Raw genomic sequence first — 19,470 nt, 5'->3', positions numbered from 1 at the left:
AACCATTTGTAACACGTTTTCCTTCCTATAGGAAGATTACAAATGCCCTGTACTGGTAAGTTACTTGAATTTAGCTGGTTAAACTCTACTGCTGTGCAAACTTGGAATAACCCCATGCCATCTGTTCTAAACTCCCTGGATTCAGGTTAAGTGAGGTGTGATCCTAAATAGGAACAGTGCACTTCATATAGGGCTAACAAATTCTACAAGTATATTTCTCAAAAGCACCAGCCCCAACCACCACCACCCGCCAGAAACTGAAACACAGCGATAGGTTTCCACACGTCAGACAAAAAAAAACAATTATTCATTGGGAAGGGTTCCAATACCAGGCAAGTTCAAACAAGAAACAATTGGCAGATAATTTTTAACCAAAAGTGCAATACAGTTGTGGAATAAATTATGAAAGGACAATGAAAAAGACAGCAAACGTAGCTACAAGAGACAATTAGTTGAGCTCCGGGAGAAACAAGTGAACGAGGGATGTGCTGACAAGATGGTACATAAGCTCTATAAAAATAGGTTTGATATGCTTGGGCCTTCAGTCATTTCGAGCAAAGTTCGACTCGCCTTTCATTTTTATTCTTCTCGGAGGACAGGCCCGACCCTCAAAAAGCAGGAAAACAATTTCATGCTGCTCCATGGTACAGTACATTAGCATACAATGTATTATCTTGCAACTCACTAGGACACCATAGTTAAGAATATTGCTTCAAAATGGCATGAAAGACTGCACAAATGCACTAAATAAAGTGTTGCCAAAATTGAAGCCAAAGTAAGTCACCAACTACTTACCTAAATTCTACAGTGGCTGTAAAAGATTCCTGCTCAGTTATTGAGAAGACACAGAGAAAACCCTCCCCACTACGGAAGTAATTGTCCCGAATGGCTGCATAGTCCTCCTGTCCAGCAGTATCCAAAATGTCTATCTGGACCTCCTCACCGTCCAGAACAACTTTTTTCCTGTAACTGTCAGCTTTAGTAGGCTCGTAGTCTTCAACAAACTGCAAGATTCAAAAAAGTACAATAAATGTGAAGCTTGTACCAAAAGGATTTTTTTCCCTTTCCCAGGTTTAATATAATCTCCATTCCTTCTTGAAGAAGCTCGATCGTTGCTGGATAACGGTTTCATGGGTACCCTCACTGCAGTGGCAACCTTCACATGAGCACTAGCAGTAGGCCCAACCTGTTCTCACCCTTGTACTTTCAGAACAGATCTTGTGATCAGGAGTGGAATTTTTGAATTAAAACAAAAAATGCTGGAATTACTCAGCAGGTCTGGCAGCATCTGTGGAGAGAGAAGCAAAGTTAATGTTACAGGTCTGTGACCTTTCATCAGAACTGGCAAAGGTTAAAAAAGAATCAGGTTTTAAGCAAGTGAAGGGGACTGGGTGGGGGAGAGAACAAAGGGGAAGGTGTTTCATAGGGCAGAGGGAGATTAAATAACAAAGCTATCCTGGGACAAAGGCAAAAAGAGTGTGTTATGCTTTGTGTTTCACCACAAGCATTTAGTCCAGAGAGAGTGTTAATAGAATAATGAGCAGCTCTGACTACATGAAAAACAGGCACATGGTTATAAAATAAAATATTTTTTTAAAAAGGCCAGTCATGCTCTGAAGTTATTGAACTCAATGTTCAGTCCGCAAGGCTGTAGAGTGCCTAATCGAAAGATCGAGTGCTGCTCCTCGAGCTTGCATTGATGTTCACTGGGACACTGCAGCAGGCCAAAGACAGAAATGTTGGCATGAGAGCAGGGGGAAGCATTGAAATGGCAAGCAACTGGAAGCTCAGGGTGATGCTTTCGTGACAGAGCAGAGGTGTTCCGCAAAATGGTCACCCAATCCGCGTTTGGTCTCCCCAATGCAGAGGAGACTGCATTGTGAGCAGCGAATATAGTATACTAATTTGAAAGAAGTACAAGTAAATCTCTGCTTCACCTGAAAGGAGTGTTTGGGGCTTGGATAGTGAGGAGGGGGGTAAAAGGGCAGGTATTACACCTCCTGCGATTGCATGGGAAGGTGACGAGGTGTCAGGGGTAATGGAGGAGTGGACCAGGGTGTCACGGAGGGAACGATCCATTCAGAATGCGGATAGGGCAGGGAGGGGAAGATGAGTTTGGTGGTGGCATCATGCTGGAGGTGGCGGAAATGAACTGCTGTGTCACTAAGACAGAGACTACTTTCAGCTGCCTCTGCTGCTTTCCCCCCCATTCCCCTTGCCTATCCTGTCAAACCTCTCTCAAGGTTCCCATTGACCTAGCCTTGAACCAGTTTCATACTCCGGTTTCTCTCCTACCTCACCTTATCCCCTATGGCGGCACAGTGGCTAGCACCGCAGCCTCACAGCTCCAGCGACCCAGGTTCGGCTCTGGGTACTGCCTGCGCGGAGTTTGAAAGTTCTCCCTGTGACCGCGTGGGTTTCCGCCGGGTGCTCCGATTTCCTCCCACAGCCAAAGACTTGCAGGTTGATAGGTAAATTGGCCATCATAAATTGCCCCTAGTGTAAGTAGGTGGTAGGAGAATTGAGGGAAGGTGGGGATGTGGTAGGGGACGTGGGATTAACGTAGGCTTAGTATAAATGGGTGGTTGATGGTCGGCACAGACTCGGTGGGCTGAAGGGCTTGTTTGAGTGCTGTATCTCTCTATGACTCTATGTGAGCTCATCTTGCCTTTAAGATCCACAACCTGCTTACTTGACCCAATTCTAAATAAGTTGCAGTCTACCCAACTTGACCTACCTAGCCCCCAAATTAGCCGACATTGTAAACATACGGACATACGAATTAGGAGGAGTCGGCCACTCGGTCCTTGGAGCCTGCTCCGCCATTCAATAAGTGCATGGTTGAACTGATTACTCCACATTTCCACCTACCCCTGATAACCTTCCACCCCCTTGCTTATCAAGAGTCTAGCTAACTCTGCTTAAAAATATTCAAAGACTCTGCTTCCACTGCCTTTTGAGGAAGAGAATTCCAAAGACTTATGACCCTCAGAGAAACAATTTCTCCTCATCTGTGTCTTAAATGGGCAACCCCTTATTTTTAAACAGTGACCCCTAGTTCTAGATTTTCCCACAAGGGGAAACATCCTTTCCACATCCAACCTGCCAAAATGGTGTTTGCACCTTATATACGGTCTGCCTCACTTTCAAAATTGCCACCCCATATGAAAAAAAATCCCAACCTCGAACCCTTTGTCTTTGTAAACTACTGCTCCATCTCCAACCTCCATTTCCTCTCCAAAGTCCTCTGCCTCCCAAATCCATTCCCCACAAATCCATGCCCATTTTTCCACAACTGTCTGAATTGCTCCAATCAGGTTTCCACTCTGGTCACAGCACCAAACTGGCCATAACCAAAGTCACAAATGACACCTTCTATGACTGTGACACACTATCCCTCTTCAGCCTTTGATTACACCATCAGCCTTCACGCCTTTCCTCCACAATCTAGCTCAGCGAACCTGCCCTCATTTGGTTACACTCTTACCCACAGCATATGCAATGGCTTTCCTTCAGCCATTTAGGTTCAAATGTTCTGAAATTCTCTGCCTAAACTCCTCTTCAATTCTACCTCCCTCCCCTCTTTTAAAGACCCTCCTTAATACACACAGCTTTGACCAAGCTTTTGCTCAAACCCCCTAAAATCTCTTCTTTTGGCTCAGCATCTGGTTATTTCTGATCATACCTCTGAAGCACCTCAAAGTTTTTCTACATTAAAGGAAATAAATAAATAGATAAGTTCAAGTTTGTTGTGTTAAATTTAATACAGACAAATTAGTAAAAGAAGGTAGTGTATGCACAGGGCTAGCAGGGGCATTGTTAGTACATACAGTACAATCATGGCTGATCATCCACTTCAATGCCTTTTTCCCACACTATCCCCATATCCTTTTATGTCATTGGTATTTAGAAATCTGTCAATCTCTGCTTTAAACATACTCAGTGACTGACCTGTCACAGCTCTCTGGGGTAGAGTGTTCCAAAGATTCACAACTCTCTGAGCAAAGAAATTTCTCCTCATCTCTGTCCGAAGGGACTTCCCCCTTATTTTGAAATTGTGTCCATTGGTTCTAGACTCAGCAACAAGGGGAAACATCTTACCTGCATCTATGCTGTCTATCCCTTTTAAGTATTTTGTAGGTTTCAATGAGATCACCTCTCATTCTTCGAAACTCTAGGGAATACAGGCCCAGTTTCCCCAATGCCTTCCCATCAGCACTGTAGGTGTACCTACCGCACATGGACTGCAGCAGTTCAAGAAGGCATCTCACCACCACCATCTCAAGAGCAATTAGGGATGGACAGTAAATGCTGACCTAGCCAGTGACGCCCACGTCCCTGGAAAGAATAACAGAAAAATCCCCCTTCATAGGACAGTCCCACCATCCCGGGAACAAATCTGATGAACCTTCATTGCACTCCCTCTATGGCAATAATATCTTTCCTAAGGTAAGGGGCCCATAGAAAATAGGAGCAGGAGTAGGCCATTTGGCCCTTCGGCCTGCTCCGCCATTCAAAAAGATCATGGCTGATCGTCTAATTCTCGCTTTCTCCCCATATTCGTTGATCCCTTTGACATTAAGAAATATATCTACTTCTTGAATATATTTACTGGCTTGGCCTCCATTGCCTTCTGCGGTAGAGAATTCCACAGGTTCACCACCCTCTGAGCGAAGAAATTTCTCCTCATCTCGCTTCTAAATAGCATACCCTGTAACCTGAGACTGTAACCCCTGGTTCTGGACTCCCCAACCATCGGGAACATCCTCCCTGCATCTAGCCTGTTTAGTCCTGTTAGATTAAACTTGGAGCAGAGTTCAGTTCGTAAGCATGCTACAAAAGCCAAGTACAATTTTGGAAAGGATAAGGTGGTGAGACTCATCCCACAACTAGAGAAAAGGAATAAAGACTAAAAATATTCAAGCTCTACAATGTCAATTAAGGAGCAATCCCATGGATTTATATAAAAAGTAAACCAGAATCTTCCTTCAAGCTGATCCAGAAAATTAGGACCAGATACCAGATTTTAAGATATAAAAAGTAAATTTAAAGAGATATCAGGAAGAACTTTGAGAATGGTAAATGTTTGGAATAATTGGCTGGGTGGGGAGTGTAGAGTAGCAAAGACATTTTTAGTAGATGTTCTAGTGGAAGTGTTAAGGTATGACTTTTGACCTGGTGAATGGCCTTTCCTCATCCTCATTATTGCGAATTTTTGGACTTAATAAAAAAAAATCAACAGCTGCAGTTGTTGACCTCAAAGAGAAACATTTGGGGAAAAACATGAATTGTACACACCACTATGTCAAATTGTGGATGAACATAACTTTTAATGCAAAGAATTGTCAGTATACATGCTCAAACCAAAAAATACCCAAAAGGGGGATGTGAGCATCACTGGCTAGGCCAGCATTTATTGCCCATCCGTAATTGCCCATGAGAAGGTGGTGGTAAGCTGCCTTCGTGAACCGCTCCTTGGGATGTAGGCACACCAACAGTGCTGTTAGGAAGGGAGTTCCAGGATTTTGACCCAGCAACAGTGAAGGAACGGCGATATAGTTCCAAGTCAGGATGGTGTGTGGCTTGGAGTGAAACTTGCAGGTGGTGGTGTTCCCATGCATCTGCTGCCTTTGCCCTTCTAGGTGGAAGAGGTCGCGGATTTGGAAGGTGCTGCCGAAGCAGCCTTGGTGAGTATATGAATGAGCCTGGGTAGTCACAATCCAGTTGTTTCTGGACGCATACAAAATTGTCTCTTTAATTTTGCATCAGTGATCAGGCAACCCATAACGTGGGAAATGGCACATAAAAATTATTACACTGGTACAGCTTTTGAAACTGCAGCAAAGCAAAGGCAGCCTTATTCTACATTTATATGCTATACTTCACTTAGGAGTGTCCAATACTGACAGTGGGTGAATTGTTCCATGTGTCAACACCAGTGCCCTTCATGAGCAGAAAATTCACAAAAATGAATGTCCCTCTCTAAAGCCAACCAGAATATGTTTAACATGACAGTGTAACTTGCTATGAAACCTTCCAATATGGTTTTTACTGCAAGAACTGCACCATGTATGAGGTTCTTTGTTATATTCACATTAGAAAATGTAAAGAAAAAGGTCAGGCTGTGTTAACTCCAAATAGTATATATTTTTTTAAAACAAAAAAAAATCAAAATTTAAGACAGAGGCTGATGACATGGTGGCACTTGTATAAACAGTCGACACTATCAAATGAGACAATGGGGAAAAAACACAACAGGTTGTTCCAAGACTACCATGTGGAGGACCAGGGAAAGAAGTCATTCAAGGACAACACAATATGCTCTTAAAGGCGGAAGGTAGTTCTGCTCCAAGTTTGTTGGCTTCAAAGAAATAACAATGATAGGTTTATGAAGAGAAAATGCCAATCCACCCAAACAGTATTCCAAACAGACTAGTCCTGATGCAACAATGTCCCTTGAGTTATGTGGTCAGACACAATTAACCTGAGCAGTCCCCACCTTCAAAGTATCGCATATGTGATGGCATACAGGAAAAGAGTTCTTAATCTCATTCAGGTCACCCAATTATAGTCACTTTAGACAGCAAGCCAACTTCTCCTGAATTAGAGCAGCATTTCACATGCACACCATGCTTAGCCCTGCAAGCTTCAGAGACTGTAGACATAAGGCAGGATTTGAACCCAAGCCCAAAAAAGGTTAAAGGACAATATATCAACCCATTATGCCAACCAGTTCCCTTTATAAAACTTCAAAAAAAAAGTAAGATTAGCCTCAAAAGTTTGAGGAACTAAACGATATACATACATATTGAAGATCCCATTTCCCTGCTTTCCTGTATTAGGTTTTCTAACTTGTAAATTGAAACTAAAAGGCAACTGTCCCTTTAAAAAGAGCTTAATATGTAAAGAGGCGCAAGGGGAGAGCCAACTGTGCAACAGCCCCAACAAACAAATTTCTCTGCAGCACCTGTGGAAGAGCCTGTCACTCCAGAATTGGCCTTTATAGCCACTCCAGGCGCTGCTTCACAAACCACTGACCACCTCCAGGCGCGTATCCATTGTCTCTCGAGATAAGGAGGCCCAAAAGAAATATGTAAAGATTGGGTTTGCACAGTACATGAGGTGTCTATCTACAATAACTAGTGCAACAATTCAAGAACCAATATAAAACCCCTCTTCTTCCTCATCAGCCCCAACAGAACACAAAAGATACTGCCCTTTAAAAAAAATTATGTAAATAAAATCATCTCTTACCTCATCATACATGAACTGCAATGTGAGTGCTGACTTGCCTACACCTCCACTGCCCACCATAATCACTTTGTGCAGAGCCAACGAGCTCTGATTCTTGTTCTTGTTAGCTGCCATTTTAGACTGGATTGTCAAATGGATAAGTCGTACTTGATCTGCAAGTTCTGCTGTGCACGAAACAAACATTTTGATCAGTTAACTATAGAACTCCAGCTGCATCAAATCAGGATTTTCTTTTAAAACAACACTGGAAGCAGTGACAACATGGTGGATCTACGAACACTCAAGTTACTGAAGCAGCACAGATTAAATTTTCTTTCTTAAAATGAAACTCACTTTCTCATTTCCTCAGGACTTTTTTTTTTATAAATTTAGCTAAATATTGCATTGCTATAGAATAGAAACACGCTGGCATGCTCTTTGTTCCAGTTAACTTGGAACTAATCATCCAAGTGATGCATTTTAGGAAACTGAGGAAATCCGCTCACCCTGCTAGTCACAGCCACTTGAGTCAAAGGAAAAAAAAAAAATCAGATGAGTTATGTTTTTAAAAAAATATGAATTTTTCAACGCATAAAATATGATGAAATTTAAGTGAGGCTGCAAATTTAACTTCTTTCCACACATATAAAAGAACGGATCCTGAATTCCCCACTTGATTCAGCTGTGAAAGTACTCCAAGATATTTAGTATGCTCTTAGGATCACAGCCAAACAATCTAAAGATCAAGTTTGGGGCTGTGCGCGCTCTAGTCATTTATCAAACAGACACTATAAACACTTCCACTGTGTAAGCAGGCAAGCTTTGAACCCTGGCATAACACTAAACAATAGGACATCTGTGCATTTTTTTTCCCACAATTAATCAACACCAATTGGGTGTAGTACAAAGGTGGTTATATAGTACAAAATATACACTATTTGAAACACAAGTTATTCAGAACAGTTAGTTAATTGAAATGTTTATGCTAATCACAATATAATTAACATTCTTGCTGCGAATGTGAATGGTAAAGGATTGTGCTTTCGTGTCAACATGCATCAAATTGCATGAGGAGTAAACGGGGAAAGACATGCAATGCTTAAAACATCTAAAAAGACAAGATAATTTCTGGAGATAAAAATAAAATCACATAGACCACCCAATCAGAAATCCTCTCCTTCCAATTGAATATCAAATCTATATTAGAAAAAACGTAAAGTTAGATTCGAGTTCACATTTGGAACTCTGGTTTCTTTTCTGCATTGTGAAGAGTTAAGTCTTTCAAATGCGAGGAATACTACATCAATGAATAGTGCAGCACAGAAGGAGGCCATCTGGCCCATCAAGTTTGCACCAGCTCTTTTGAAGAGCAATCCAGTTAGTCCCACTCACTCGTTTTCCACCTCCCCGCCGCACCCCCACCTCCCCCCCCCCCACCCCCGCCTTGTAACATTTTTCCCTTTTAAGTAGTCATCCAATTCCTACTGAATCTATATCCACCACCCTACCTGCATTCAAAATCATAACCACTCTTTGTATAAAAACAACATTTCTCATGTCACCGCTAGTTCTTTGGCCAATCACATTAAATCTAGTTATCAACCCATCAGCCATTAGAAAGTTTCTCTTCACTCTAACTCAACTCTTCAGATTTTAAACACAAGAAGGGTTTCCTCAATGTGAAGATGGGACTTTGTCTCCACAAGGACTGTGCGGTGGTCACTTCTACCAATACTGTCATGGACAGATGCATCTGCAACAGGCAGATTGGTGAGGACAAGGTCTATTTTTTCCTCTTGTTGGTTCCCTCATCACCTGCCGCAAACCCAATATAGCAGCTATGTCCTTTAGGACTTGGCCAGCTCAGTTAGTAGTGGTGCTACCAAGCCACTCTTGGTGATGGACATTGAAGTCCCCCACCCAGAGTACATTCTGCATGCTTCCCACCCTAGGTGCTTCCTCCAAATGCTGTTCAACATGGAGGAGTACTGATTCATCAGCTGAGGGGGGCCAGTAGGTGGTAATCAGCAGGAGGTTTCCTTGCCCATGTTTGACCTGATGCCATGAGATGTCATGGGGTCCAGGGTCGATGTTGAGGACTCCCAGGGCAACTCCCTCCCAACTGTATACCACTGTGCCGTCACCTCTGCCAATGGGACAGGACATACCCAGGGATGGCGAAGCGCAGTGCCTGGGACATTGTCTATAAAGTATGAGTCCGTGGGTATGACTTTGTAAGGCTGTTGCTTGACAGGTCTGTGGGACAGCTCTCCCAACTTTGGCACAAGCCTCCCATATGTTAGTAAGCAGGGTCAACAGGGTTGAGTTTGCCGTGGTGGTTTCCAGTGCCAAGGTCGATGCCAGGTGGTCCATCCAGTTTCATTCTTCATAGACTTTATAGCAGTTAGATTTTACTGAGTGGCTTGTTAGGCCATTACAGAGGGCATTCAACCACTGCTGTGGGTCTAGAGTCACATGTCATCCAGACCAGGTTAGGACAGCAGATTCCCTTCCCTACAGGACATTAGTGAAACAGATGGATTTTTACAACAATTGAAAATGGTTTCATGGCCATCATTAGATTATCTTTTTTAATTCCAGATTTATTAAGTGAATTTAAATTCCACCTTCTGCCATGGTGCGATTTGAACCCATGTCCCCACAGCAATATCCTGGGTCTCTGGGTTACAAGTCCAGTGTCAATACCACTACGCCACCACCTCACCTTGTCATAGTGTGAGCAGAAAATGGTTTGAACGATAGAAAAACTAAAATTCTAAATATAAATCTGAACAATTTCCAGCACCATACCCCCACTCAATTGGGTGCAAGATGATTGGCTGGTTCATTGTCAAAGTAGAAGTGAACTGAAGGAAGTACTTCACAAAACACTGAAAATTAGTACATTTTCCAAAATTTTAACTTTTCTGAATGTCTAAACAATTTTTTTTTTTAATCTTAGAGACTCAGGTTTCAACATATAACCAAATACTACAGCAAAGAAATTTGAATTTCATAGTTTTATTGGTCTTAAATCTAATAGTTTTATCAACTCAAATTTGACTTTACTCCCAATTTTTAAATTTAAATAGGAAGTCATTTAATTCTAAACATATTTAGCCACTTTCACAATTAACACAGGCTACAGAATTTTCTTGAAATAAATAATTCCTATAGCTTTCCATCATAAATAGTATAAATTCATCTTGCTATTGCTTCAACTTGCCCCTAGATAGGGCACTTGGATTGTTTTGGGAACGATGAGCACATATAGCTCCAACAGCAAGAATGTTCTCTGCAGATAATATCACAAGATGCACACAAAAATTATTCTAAAGTGTGCACTATTCAATAACAGAACACAAGCAATTTTGATACAGTACAGCCACAATGCATTTCACAACTTGAACAGCCATAAATAATAAAGAACTTGCATTAAAATAGCACCTTCAAGATTTCATGACACCTAAGTAGTTCACCGATAATTAATTACTTTTGAAGTGTAATCACTATTGGGCTGTATGCAAATACAATATCCAGTTTTTGCACACAGAAAGGTCTCATAATTAGCAAATCAGGTAACCCGGTCAGTTAATGTGTTCTGGTAGTATTGGTCGAGATGAATGTCAGTTAGGGAGACCTTTCTGCGCTTCTTCCAACAAAAACGTGGCATCTATCATATACACCTTAATGCAACGAGTGACAACTTGCATTCAAATATCTTTAATGTAGTAAAATGATCCGAGGAGCATCACAGAAGTATATCAGATTAAAACTGACAATGAGCTAAAGGAGATATTAGGTGGAGGGACTAAAAGTTTGGTCCCAAGAGGTGGGTTTTAAGGAGGAACGGATGGCAATGGGGAGACAAAAAGGAAAGTCCAGAATCTAGGGTCTAGATGCCCGACAGCAGGGCCACAAATGATGGAGGAAAGGGATTTTGGGATGCACAAGAGATGGCAGTAGAAGGAACAGAATTCTCAGAGGATTGTATGGTTGGAGAGTGTTAGAGAGAGGGGGGGGAAGAGGGAGAGGCCATCAGGGATTGAATTCAAGGAGTAGATGTTTAAATGAGGTATCGGAGAACCAGGGAACAACATAGGTCAGCAAGCACAGGGGTATGGGCATCAGACTTGGAGCTGCATAGGATACAGGTAGCAGAGGTTTGGATGAGTTGATCAGCTAAGCCAGGGACAGAGAAGGGCTATCTTATGGACGTGCAAGTACGCAGTTTTTATGATGGAGATGCTATAGGGTTGGAAACTCTGTTCAGAATCAAATAAGATGACAAGGTTGCCAACAATCTGGCTTAACCAGAGAGGGAACAGAATCGGTGGCAAGGTTATGGAGCTTGCAGCAAGGGCCAAAGCTGATGGCTTTGATCTTCCCAATGCTTGACTGGAGGAAACTGCAGCTCATTCAGGAGTGTGTGAAAGTTATTCCATGACTTTCAGGAGGTAATCAAGCAAAACACCAAAGATATTAAACTATTACATTATCCAAAGCCGATTGTCTATATTCTGCAGATGACATTTCCACAGCCTCAGCAACATAGAAACCAGAATAAGACCATACGAATTAGGAGAAGTAGGCCATTCGGCCCATCGAGCCTGCTCTGCCATTCAATAAGATCAGCACATAACTGGTCAAAATATCCTAACAGGTTAATTGTTCAGGGCCCTGTCACAATCCATTCTCAGTCTAGTCTTTACTGGAAAAGTATAACAAGGTCTCACTCTGATCTGGGAATATTGCATGCTCCATTTCACAAGACCATGTACACTCAAGCCTTATTGCTGTTCAATCACACCTTAAGAATTTACATGTTTCATAAAAACATAGAAAATAGGAGCAGGAATAGGCCATTCAGCCCTTTGAGCCTGCTCCGCCATTCATTATCATCATGGCTGATCATCCAACTCAGTAACATGTTCCTGCTTTCGCCCCATACCCTTTGATCCCTTTCGCCCCAAGAGCTATATTAGATTAGAGATACAGCACTGAAACAGGCCCTTCGGCCCACCGAGTCTGTGCCGACCAGCAACCACCCATTTATACTAATCCTACACTAATCCCATATTCCTACCAAACATCCCCATCTGTCCCTATCTGTCCCTATATTTCCCTACCACCTACCTATACTAGTGACAATTTATAATGGCCAATTTACCTACCAACCTGCAAGTCTTTTGGCTTGTGGGAGGAAACCGGAGCACCCGGAGAAAACCCACGCAGACACAGGGAGAACTTGCAAACTCCACACAGGCAGTACCCGGAATCGAACCCGGGTCCCTGGAGCTGCAGTGCTAACCACTGCACCACTGTGCCGCCCCACTCCTTCTTGAAAACATACAATGTTTTGGCCTCAACTGCTTTCTGTGGTAGCGAATTCCACAGGCTCACCACTCTCTGGGTGAAGAAATTTCTTCTCATCTCAGTCCTGAAAGGTTTACCCCGTTTCCTTAGACTATGACCCCTGGTTCTGGAATCCCCCACCATCAGGAACATCCTTCCTGCATCCACCCTGTCAAGTCCTGTTAGAATTTTATAGGTTTCTATGAGATCCCCCCCCCTCACTCTTCTGAACCCCAGCGAATATAATCCTAACCGACTCAATCTCTCCTCATAAACCAGTCCTGCCATCCCAGGAATCAGTCTAGTAAACATTCGCTGCACTCCCTCTATAGCAAGAACATCCTTCCTCAGATAAGGAGCCCAAAACTGCACATAATATTCCAGGTGTGGCCTCACCAAGGCCCTGTATAATTGCAGCAAGACATCCCTGCTCCTGTACTTGAATCCTCTCGCTATGAAGGCCAACATACCATTTGCCTTTTTTACCGCCTGTTGCACCTGCATGCTAACCTTCAGCAACTGGTGTACGAGAACACCCAGGTCTCGCTGCATATTCCCCTCTCTCAGTTTATAGCCATTCAGATAATAATCTGCCTTCCTGTTTTTGCTACCAAAGTGGATAACCTCACATTTATCCACATTATACTGCATCTGCCATGCATTAGCCCACTCACTCAACTTGTCCAAATCACCCTGAAGCCTCTCTGCATCCTCCTCACAACTCACCTTCCTACCTAGTTTTGTGTCATCTGCAAATTTGGAGATATTACATTTAGTTCCCTCATCTAAATCATTAACGTATATTGTGAATAGCTGGGGTCCCAGCACCGATCCCTGCGGTACCCCACTAGTCACTGCCTGCCATTCGGAAAAAGACCCATTTATCCCTACTCCTTGTTTCTTGTCCGCCAACCAATTTTCTATCCATCGCAATACACTACCCCCAATCCCATGCGCTTTAATTTTACACACTAATCTCTAATGTGGGACTTTGTTGAAAGCCTTCAGAAAGTCCAAATAAACCACATCCATTGGCTCCCCCTCATCAACTCTACTAGTTACATCCTCGTAGAATTCTAGTAAATTTGTCAAGCATGATTTCCCTTTCGTAAATCCATGCTGACTCTGCCCGATTCTATCACTGTTCTCCAAGTGCTCTGCTATAATATCTTTGATAATGGACTCACTACCGTCAGGCTGACGGTCTATAATTCCCTGCTATCTCTCTACCTCCCTTTTTAAATAGTGGGGTTACGTAAGCTACCCTCCAATCTGTAGGAACTGTTCCAGAGTCTATAGAATCTTGGAAGATGACCACCAATGCATCCACTATTTCTAGGGCCACTTCCTTATGTACTCTGGGATGCATACCATCAGGCCTTGGGGATTTATCGGCCTTCAATCCCATCAATTTCCCCAACACCATTTCTCTACCAATACTGATTTCCTTCAGTTCCTCTCTCTCACTAAGCCCTGTGTTCCCCAACATTTCTGGTATGATATTTGTGTCCTCCTTTGTGAAGACAGAACCAAAGTATGCATTTAGTTGGTCAGCCATTTCTTTATTCCCCATAATAAATTCCCCTGATTTGTCTTTCTTCACCAATCTTCTTCTCTTCACATACCTATAGAAACTTTTACAGTCAGTTTTTACGTTCCCTGCAAGCTTGCTCTCATACTCTATTTTCCCCTTCTTAATCAATCCCTTGGTCCTCCTTTGCTGAATTCGAAACTGCTCCCAATCCTCAGGCCTGGTTTTTTTCCTGGCAAATTTATATGCCTCTTCCTTGGATCTAATGCTATCTCTAATTTTCCTTGTAAGCCATGGTTTGGCTACCTTTCCCGTTTTACTTTTGCGCCAGACAGGGATAAACAATTGTTGCAGTTCATCCATGCGCTCTTTAAATGTTTGCCATTGCCTATCCACCGTCATCCCTTGAGTAACTTTTCCCAATCCGTCATGGCAACTCGCACCTCATACCTTCGTAGTTTCCTTTACTAAGATTCACAACCCTTGCCTCAGAGTCAACTACATCACTCTCCATCTTGATGAAGAATTCTATCATATTATGGTCGCTCATTCCCAAGGGGTCTCACACCACTAGATTGTCAATTATTCATCTCTCATTACAGAATACCAGTCTAGGATGGCCTGTTCTCTCATTGGTTCCTCAACGTATTGGTCCAGAAAACCATCCCGTATATACTCCATGAATTCCTCCTCTACAATATTGTGACTAATTTGATTTGCCCAATCTATATGCAGATTAAAGTCACCCATAATTACAGATGTTTCTTTATCGCATGCATCTCTAATTTCCTGTTTAATGTCATTCCCAACATCACCACTACAGCTTGGGGGTCTATATACAACCCCCACTAACGTTTTTTGCGCCTTAGTGTTTCTCAGCTCGACCCATACAGATTCCACATCATCAGAGCTAATATCTTTCCTCACTATTGCGTTAATTTCCTCTTTAACCAGCAATGCATCTCCACCGCCTTTTGCTTTTTGTCTGTCCTCCCGAAATATGGAATGTCCCTGGATGTTCATTTCCCATTCCTGGCCACCTTGCAGCCATGTCTCCGCAATCCCGACTATATCATACCTGTTCACATCTATTTGCACGATTAATTCATCCACTTTATTGCGAATGCTCTGCGCGTTAAGGCACAAAGCCTTAAGGCTTGTATTTTTAATATTACTTGTCCACTTCCCACTATTTTCACTGTGGCCCTGTTTGATTCTGGCCCTTGATTTCTCTGCCTATCACTTTTCTTATTCCCCTTACTGTCTTTTGTTCTTGTCTTTGATTCCCCCCTCCTCTTACTCCTTGCAAAGGTTCCCATCCCCCTGCCATTTTAGTTTAAATCCTCCCCAACCACTCCAGCAAATACTCCCCCTAGGACAACAGTCCCTGTCCTGCCCAGGTGTAACCCGTCCAATTTGTACTGATCCCACCTCCCCCAGAACCGGTCCCAATGCCCCAGGAATCTAAAACCCTCCCCCTCACACATCTCTTCAGCCACGTATTCATCTGATAAATCCTGCTATTTCTACTCTGACTAGCATGTGGCACTGGTAGTAATCTTGAGATCACTACCTTTGACGTCCTACTTTTCAACTTACTTCCTAGCTCCCTATATTCTGCTTTTAGGACCTCATCCTTTTTTTTTAACCTATGTCGTTTGTACCAATGTGTACCACGACCACTGGCTGTTCACCCTCCCCCTTCAGAATGTCCTGTAACCGCTCTGAGACATCCCTGACCCCAGCACCAGGGAGGCAACATACCATCCTGGAGTCTCTTTTGCGGCCACAGAATTGCCTCTCTATTGCCCTTACAATTGAATCCCCTATAACTATTGCATTCCCACACTTTTTACTCCTCCCTTGTGCAGCAGAGCTAACCGTGGTGCAACAAATTGGGCTGTTGCTGCTTTCCCGAGGGGCCATTCCCTCCAACAGTATTCAAAGCAGTATACCTATTTTGCAGGGGAATAGCCACAGGAGATTCCTGAACTGCCTGCCTAGTCCTCTTGCTCTGCCTGGTGGTCACCCATTCCCTTCCTGCCTGTGGAGTCTGAGCCTGCAATGTGACCACCTCTCTATACCTGCTATCCACGATACTCTCCACCTCGTGGATGCTCCAGTGTCCCCAGCTGCCGCTCCAGTTCCGAAACCCGAGTTTCCAGGAGCTGCAGCTGGAGACACTTCCTGCACACATGCTGGTCCTGGGCACTGGAATTGTTCCCGGCTTCCGACATGGAGCACGAGGAGCACACCACGGCTTTGAGCTCTCCTGCCATGACTTAATCCTTTAAATTAAATTAAAGCTTCTGGAAGATCTTAAATGTCCAATAATACCAGTTACTCTAGGGCCCTTCTTCCCTGGTCCTCGTTACTACAGAACCCCCTAAAAAAAAAAAACACTACTTACTAGATTTGAAATAAACTTTCAACTTTTCTTACCCGAGATACTTACCCAGCTATTTAGAGCTATTCCCTAACAGCAGTGACTCACCAACCAATCACCTTGCAGCTCTCCTGTGACGTCACTGTTGGCTTTTTTTTTCAAAATCCGACGCAGTGCCGCTGCATTTTTAAACTCTGCCGGTCTCACTCAGTCTCGCTCCCCTTTTAAACTGTGCTGGTCACACTCAGTTTCAGTCCACTTGACTGTTTAACTGAAGGAATATCTTATCCTACCATGTAATCTGATGATTCATTCGTAACATTTATAGACTGCTTCCAAATGAAGGGTAATAAATTGTTTTCAATATTTGGCCGATCTGTTTTTGTCTCAAATTACACACTTCCATTTACCCCCGATAATCTTTAATTCCCTTGCCTGCCAAGGGAAAATCATCTACCTCCGCCTTAAAAATATCAAAATGATTCCTGACAAGGCAGCAGCCTGCTGACGTCAGAGTGCGCCAAGCTGCGCACATGCGCAGCTACATCTTGCCAGGACTAAGTGGCGCATGCACGGGATGACGTCACCATGCAGAGCCAACATCATCACATATCCACGCCTGGTCCATCTTCGTGCATGCGCGATAAAGCGTCATCGGGTATCCAGCACCCCCCTACTCGGCTGGAGGGTGTGAATGAATGGGAGACTTTGCGGCTGGAGCTCGATCCCTACCACTCACTCCCCCTAACTCAGCTATTCGCTCCCACCCCACTGGTTGCTCACCCCAACACCCACCCCCCACCCCCACCACTGCTCGCTCCAGGCCTCGCTGCTCGCCCAACTCCCCTGGCCGAGTATTCCCCGCTCCTCGCCAACCCACTCTCTGGCTGCTCGCTCCCCGCTTCCCTGACCTTCATCCATCCGCTAGCTCTAGGCGACACCACTTCCCTGCTACATCGCCCAGTCACCCCTTGCTTCTTCAGGCAGTGCGTGGAGACCAATCAAACGTGAGAGCAAGTGGCCGAGAGGTGATAAGCGACGCAGCCTATAACTAGTGGCTGGAGGGGGGGGGGTGGTGGGGGGGTGGAGAGAAAGTGGGGAGCGAGCGGCCGGAGAGTGCCAAGGAGCAGGGAACAATCGGGCAGGGGAGTGAGGGGGAGAAAGCGAGTTACCGAGGCAGGAGAGCGGCCAGTGGGGGCGGGAGTAAATAGCTACGTTCAGCTGAAATCAGTCCTGGTCAGTCATATAAACGAATCACGATAATGAATTGACATCACATTTTATACTCTGCCCGATTTTCTTTTCCATCGATCGGGGTGCCAATCCACTGTCTTCTAATGGAAATTCAATCAAAATTCCTTTTGGATTTAATAGGATTACTGGAATATTAAATGGATTTGAGGATTAGTTAGTATCCAGGAACTACACAGTAGCATATTACTGGGCTTCCATCCAACTTAATGTAAGGTTAGTTTGCTAGAACGATCTAGCCATAGGCATTTGCTGTGATAAATTGAGCAGCTCCATCTTCAATCCTGGCAGCTGCCTGATCGTCGCAGACACTGACTTTCCAGTTGAAGAGCCTGCATTTGCACATGTGCAAGCACTGCGCCACCTAGTGGTCACATTGTCAGCAAATGCAGCCTAAAAATATTCAATGACCCTGCCTCCACCACCTTCTGAGGCAGAGAATTCTAAAGTCGCACAACCCTCAGAAAAAATTTCTCCTCGTCTCTGTCCTAAAAGGGCGACCCCTCATTTTAAAACAATGCCCCCTAGTTCTGGACTCACCCACAAGAGGAAACATCCTTTCCACATCCACCTTGTCAAGACTGTTCAGGATCTTTTAGACTTCAATCAAGTCTCCCCCCACGCTTCTAAACTCCAGAGAAAACAAGCCCAGGCTGTCCAACCTTTCCTCACAAGACAACCCGCTCATTCCAGGTATGAATATAGAAAACCTCCTCTGAACTGCCTCCAACACATTCACATCCTTCCTTAAATAAGGAGACCAAAACTGCATACAGTATTCGATGTGGTCTCACCAATGCCCTGTATAACTGAAGCCTTCTTTATTACTTGCTGTACCTACATACTAACTTTTTGTGACTCATGCACAACACCGGGATCCCTCTGCACCTCGGAATCCTGCAGTCGTTCCCCGTTTAAGAAATACTCTGCTTTTTTATTCTTCCTGCCAAATTGAACTTACCCCTTATTTTTTTTAAAGATATTCTAACAGCTGCTACAACCAATCACTTTACAGCTCTCCTGACATCACTGTTTGCCTTTTTTTTCAAAACTCCGGCGCACTGGAAGAGGTTCGACTGCTCTCCGCTCCCGGAAGGTAAGAGAACATCTACCAAGGCTTGATCCCTCAACCCCCTTGTTTAGTTTAAAGCCCTCTCTACTTCCCTAGTTATACGGTTTGCTGGAAGACTGGTTCCAGCACGGTTCAGGTGCAGACAGTCCCAACATTACAGCCCCCACTTTCCCCAGTACTGGTGCCAATGCTCCACAAACTGAAACCCACTACTCCCACATCAGTCTTTGAGCCACGTATTCATTTCACTAATCTTAGGTGCCCTCTGTCAATTGGCACATGGCTCAGGTAATAATTCAGAGATTATTACCCTTGAGGCTCTGCTCTTCAATTTGGTGCCCAGCTCCTCATACTGTCTAAGCAGAACCTCTTTCCTAGTCCTACTTATGTCATTGGTAGCTATATGGACCACAACAACTGGATCCTCCCCCTCCAAGTCCAGCCCTGAGCAGATGTCCCAAACCCTGGCACCAGGCAGCCAACACAGCCTTCTGGACTCACACTCCCGGCTGCACAGAACAGTGTCAATCCCCCTCACTATACTGCTTGACCATTAGTACCCAGATTCATCCTTATAACAAGAAATGCTGGAAATACTCAGCAGGTCTGGCAGCATCTGTGGAGAGAGAAGCAGAGTTAACA

General features: G+C 43.9%; 1 protein-coding gene across 4 annotated transcripts in view; it reads right to left on the bottom strand.

The window, feature by feature from the left end:
- Positions 1–19,470, bottom strand: part of ralba (v-ral simian leukemia viral oncogene homolog Ba (ras related)) — a 73,740-nt gene that overhangs the window by 23,146 nt on the left and 31,124 nt on the right. For 2 of the 4 annotated variants that reach the window (XM_068034889.1, XM_068034891.1), the window contains exons 2-3: positions 7,255–7,415; positions 796–1,004 (exon numbers count right to left, since the gene is read on the bottom strand). In XM_068034889.1, the coding sequence (XP_067890990.1) occupies positions 796–1,004; positions 7,255–7,368 (323 nt within the window). In that variant the 5' untranslated portion in view covers positions 7,369–7,415. Of the gene's footprint in view, positions 1–795; positions 1,005–7,254; positions 7,419–19,470 lie in introns of all 4 variants that reach the window. The other 2 variants (XM_068034890.1, XM_068034892.1) reach the window with 1 other exon arrangement.

The sequence above is a fragment of the Heterodontus francisci genome, chromosome 7 (assembly GCF_036365525.1).
Source record: "Heterodontus francisci isolate sHetFra1 chromosome 7, sHetFra1.hap1, whole genome shotgun sequence".
Taxonomy (NCBI): domain Eukaryota; kingdom Metazoa; phylum Chordata; class Chondrichthyes; order Heterodontiformes; family Heterodontidae; genus Heterodontus; species Heterodontus francisci.
The sequence above is the reverse complement of the archived record's forward strand: the minus strand, read 5'-3'. Positions and strand labels throughout refer to the sequence as shown.